This window comes from Coregonus lavaretus (assembly GCF_964263955.1).
Source record: "Coregonus lavaretus genome assembly, chromosome: 24".
NCBI classification, from domain to species: domain Eukaryota; kingdom Metazoa; phylum Chordata; class Actinopteri; order Salmoniformes; family Salmonidae; genus Coregonus; species Coregonus lavaretus.
In genome coordinates, this window is record NC_140011.1 from 40605334 (window position 1) to 40610113 (window position 4780).

The 4780-nt window shown below is 45.1% G+C and overlaps 1 protein-coding gene across 1 annotated transcript; it reads right to left on the reverse strand.

The window, feature by feature from the left end:
• Positions 1 to 1089: 1089 nt before the first annotated feature.
• Positions 1090 to 4566, reverse strand: LOC311100099 (uncharacterized protein). The gene is made up of 7 exons (XM_084140844.1): positions 4498 to 4566; positions 3946 to 4033; positions 3540 to 3596; positions 3273 to 3401; positions 2790 to 2997; positions 2566 to 2668; positions 1090 to 2447 (listed from the first exon to the last, which is right to left on the reverse strand). The coding sequence occupies exons 1-7, from the start codon at positions 4515 to 4517 to the stop codon at positions 1475 to 1477; spliced, it is 1578 nt and encodes a 525-aa protein (XP_083996970.1). The 5' UTR covers positions 4518 to 4566; the 3' UTR covers positions 1090 to 1474.
• Positions 4567 to 4780: the final 214 nt, after the last annotated feature.

A 4780-nucleotide genomic window follows, 5' to 3' on the forward strand; every position in this document is an offset into this window, starting at 1 on the left:
GCACAGTCAACTTAGTGTACGTAAACTTCTGACCCACTGGAATTGTGATACAGTGAATTATAAGTGAAATAATCTGTATGTAAACAATTGTTGGAAAAATTACTTGTGTCATGCACAAAATAATGTCCTAACCGACTTGCCAAAACTATAGTTTGTTAACAAGAAATGTGTGTAGTGGTTGGAAAATGAGTTTTAATGACTCCAACCTAAGTGTATGTAAACTTCCAACTTCAACTGTATGAGCCCAAGCCCTCCCCCCCCAAAAAAACAATATATATATATATATTACCGTTATACCATACATAACCTACCACATATATTAAACACATTTCTTCGGTAGATAATTGGTCTAGCCTATACTCCAAAATTAAACCAATTCTAGAAATCGCTTTGAGTGTGGCCTGTATTATTATGCAAACTGGATGGACTGGTTACGTTATTGTACGCTCCAAACTTTCTATTCATGAGTCTGGGAGAGAACATACAGGCAGGCCTATGCGGTGCTGTTGGTTCATTGATTGTGCAGGGCGGCTTAGAGTCAGCCTACAATTACAGTCAATTTGTATTTGATTTTGGATAGCCTAATTGGGCATTTTTCACATTTTCATAGTTAATAGGCTGACACATTACCTTTCACTACAGAATATCTCACCACTGTGCGTTTCCATCTCCTCCTCTCTCTCCTTCATTCCTTTCTCCAGCGTGCAGAAAGAAGTGCTGTCAACAGTTTAATGAAATATGTTTCGTTGTGAAAACATGTTATTATTTTTGTTCCCAAACATGTCAACAAGTACAGACATGTTCTGCTCTGTTGGACTGAGACTACTGCATGTGATTACATCAGAGGGACACAATCAGTCCCATTCAATCACAGAAACACATTTCTATCTATATATAACTGGTATATAAGATAGTGATTGGGGGTATATTAAATCATGAATGGGTATGTAAAGATAGCAACTGGGTTCAGTAAACTATGTTAAACAGTCATTACAGCTGTCATAGCCCCAGGGATAGCCCATATTAACGTTCAAAGTATGACAGATAAATTGTGAATATATGAGAGCAAATGACTGCCAATACACCAGCCATATCTGCAAGCGTTTATTAACACAACATAAACAGGAAGTACGGTTTTCTTTCCATCAGGAGGGAAAAAAACAGAAATATAACAGAAATATTCAACAAAAACACATAGTTCCCTGGTGTGGGGCAACTCACTCACACTCAATGTTTAAATTGCTTATTCACCCTCTCACTTAACTCGAGTCCTGCATTCTCTCATTCAAATCACTCTCTACCACACCATCTCTCTCCCCAGACAGCAGAACCATGAGACGCACTCTTATTTGGTGGGTCCGTCCAGTGTATTAGAGAAAGAAGTTTACACACACACATATCTGTTGACGTGTCTCAGTTCATCGGTCACCCTCTACGTCAACACACAGTCACAGCTGTCACCGTTTGTGTGTGTTCAGTCCTCCTCCTTCTCTATGTATGTCTTGGTGGCTGAGCGTGCTATCTGTCGGGCCAAGTATCTGTCTCTGGCTGAGGTCACGGTCTGCTCACTGCTACGCTTGACAAACTTACTCACTTTACTCTCCTCCTCTCCCTCCTTCCCCCGCTTCTCTGTTCCCTCTCCCTCCTTCCCCTTCTTCTCTGACCCCTCTACCTCCTTCCCCTTCTTCTCTGACCCCTCTCCTTCCTTCCCCTTCTTCTCTGACCCCTCTCCCTCCTTCTTCTCTGACCCCTCTCCCTCCTTCCCCCTCTTCTCCGACCCCTCTCCCTCCTTCCCCTTCTTCTCTGACCCCTCTCCCTCCTTACCCCTCTTCTCTGACCCCTCTCCCTCCTTCCCCTTCTTCTCTGACCCCTCTCCTACCTTTTCATATTTTCTGTCTGTTTTTATCGTCTTCTCCTTGTCTCCATCCCTGCTCCTCTCTTTCTCCCTGCCCTTGTCCCTTTCTCTCCCCTTGTCTTCGTCTAGCTCCCTTTGTTTCTCTTTCTCCCCGCTCTCCTTCTCTCTGTCTTTCGGGCCCCCGTGCCTCTCCTCTCTCTCTTTATCCCTCCTCCCCCTGCTCCTGTCCTCCTCCCTGTCTCTATCCCTCTCCCTTCTTCGATCCTTCTCATCTCTCCGTCCACCATGCCCGTCCTCCCTGTCTCTCTCTCCGTTCCTCTCTCTGTCCCTCTCCCTGTCTCTCTCCCTTCCTTGGTCTCTGTGTCTCTTCTTTTCTCTCTCTCTATCCTTCTCTCGCTCCTCTTCTCCACTCCCAGAGGAAGGGGACCTCTGTCTGTAGTGGCGTTTGGCACCAGGGGCCAGCTTACTGAACCCTGCCTTCTGATCCTGCCCCTCCTCGCTGTCGCTATGGGAACTGGGGGCGTGGTCTTGTGAGGGAGGTGAAGGCGGTGGGGACGGAGCTTCTGTCTTAACTGCCTTCAAACTCTGATCCCTGCATTGAGAGAGAGAGAGAGAGAGAGAGAGGGGGCGGGGGGTTCAATCTAATGTTTATGTACACATACCGGTAGTAAAGGATAAGAGATATTTTAGCTGTGTTTGTGAACTCTAACCTCGGTACAGAGCGGTCTGGTATGGCCTCCTCTCCTACGGTCTGGTTCAGAAGGTGTCTGTAGAAACCACTAAGGTCTTTCTGCTTCTTCACATCCAGGGCAGCTAGACACACAATACAAACAGCATGGCTTTGTTTATTCTAGAAACTACCGGATTCATAAGACAGTTTCTCCCACACACACATCTATGTTCACAAACACACACACAGCATCGTCTCTCTCACCTTCCATCGCTGCCTCTCTCTTTTCTTTTTCCAGCTCCTCCTGTCGCTCCTTGAGTTTCTGTCTGTAGGCTGAGGTGACGTAAGCCTCCTTGTCTGCAAACTGCTCGCCCTCCGCCTCTCTCTCCTTCTGGATCTTCCTCTCATCTCTCCGTTCCTGCTCCTTCTTCCTCTCCTCCACCGCTTGCAGCAGCTGGTTGATGTACTTTGGCTATGGAGAGAAAGGAGAGAGAGCAGTATGAGAGGAGAAAGAGGAGAGGAAGGGTGAGTAGAGCGGGTGGACATAAGTGACAAAAGAAAGGCTAAATGGAGAAAAAACACAATTAAATCGTGAGGAGAGGAAAAGGGCAGGGGGGGAGGAGGGGGGCAAGTGAAAAAGTGAAGGAAAGGTGGATTGAAATGGAAAGAATAGCAAATTACAAGTCCCGAGAGGAGAAGATTTGAAAAGGTGGGAGGAGGCCGGGGGTTGATTTGGTTCTGCTGTACCTTCCTGTCGGTTCCTCCCAGTAGTTTCTTACTGCTCTCCTGCCTCTGTTTCTGCATGTCATCATAGACACCATCATAGTCATACACACTGCTGTCCTGCTCTAGAGCCTTCTGCATCTCCAGACGTGTCTGATACACACACACACAGGAGAGAAAGATGGGTCTCGGTCACAAAATACATCAAGAAGCAACTTCTGGAGAATGTTGTTGTTAGCACCTGAGGTTTCTCATTCATTCATTTCTCCATCCATCCCTCCCTTCACTCACCTGTTTCATCATCCTCTTCTTCAGAGCCTCCTTCTGCAAACTTTCCCCAACCGAGGTCTGGAAGACAGGATCACACAACATCACTTCTGATAGAACTTCAATCATTTGGCAAAGCTTGCAACTCACTCACACTCATCTCACCAGCTGCCACAAAGGGTATGAGTAAAATAAGTGGAGAAACTTCACTGACTTCTGGACAAAGGTGAATCTGAATGATCTGTAACCCACACACTATGTAATCTTCTTAGGCTTCCTTGCAAAAGAGTTTACTACAAGTTAGTCTCAGAAAACCCTGGCTTCTCACAAGTAAACGAGACAAGATTTGGAAGGATGGCCCCGCGAGACTAACTATCAGCATATCTCAATAGGATACAATAAGAGATAGACATTCAGACCCTGTTCCTACCTCTTCATCAGAGTCATCCCCAAACACTGGGGGTCTGGGCAAGGTGGCTGTCTTAGACGCTCTCTTCTGGGGTATGATCAGGCCGTACCTGGGAACAGGTGACATGAATGGATAGCAAGCACGAACATTTGAAAGAAAGAAAGTGGAAAACTAACTAGCTAGACATAAACTCTACGTTATGAAAAATTAACAGAATTTCCGTGATCTATAATCTAGGCCAAATCAGGTTTGTGTTCTCTTCTCTAAATGTAGCCTAACTACTTAACTGTTTAATTTGCAACAAAGACTTCATTGATTGTATGAAGGTGGCACTGAGGGACAGACTGGCTGCTACCGTTTGCTAACTTGATAGCTAGCAAGTAGCTAACAATGTTGTTGGTGGTGGGGTGCATGGTCGTGCATACATTGCTGCTTTTAGTGTGTCCAGTCATAGCACACGGTGAACAGAATAAGCAACAGCGGAGAAATAACCAACAAATAAACACGTTTGTATTATAAATAGCTAGCTAGCTACGATACAATAAACGTTTTGTAGTGTCCATTTCTACTTACTGTTTACCAGGTGCCGCCATCTTGCTCCTTGAAATATATCTGACCCGCTGCGGCAGATTCGTTGGCAAGCTAAAATAAAAGATTAAGCCTTCAAAAATAATTATAAATTACCAAAAACATGTGCAATACAGCCAAGTTTATATACATAAATATAAGACTGTTATATTCGCTCAATTAATCGGGAGCCTTGTCCTCGTCGCTGTATATAGCGAAAGTGCCACATACCAATAATCAGATTAAGATCAGACGCTCAACATTGCAGCGCATTGGAGAAGAGTCGTTC

Excerpts from the sequence above, each read along its gene's own strand:
- LOC311100099 (XM_084140844.1), bottom strand. The coding sequence starts at position 4,517 with ATGGCGGCACCTGGTAAACA. Across the intron at positions 3,402-3,539 it reads AGAAGAGGATGATGAAACAG|ACACGTCTGGAGATGCAGAA; the intron begins GTGAGTGAAGGG and ends TGTGTGTATCAG. Across the intron at positions 2,448-2,565 it reads CCAGACCGCTCTGTACCGAG|GGATCAGAGTTTGAAGGCAG; the intron begins GTTAGAGTTCAC and ends CTCTCAATGCAG.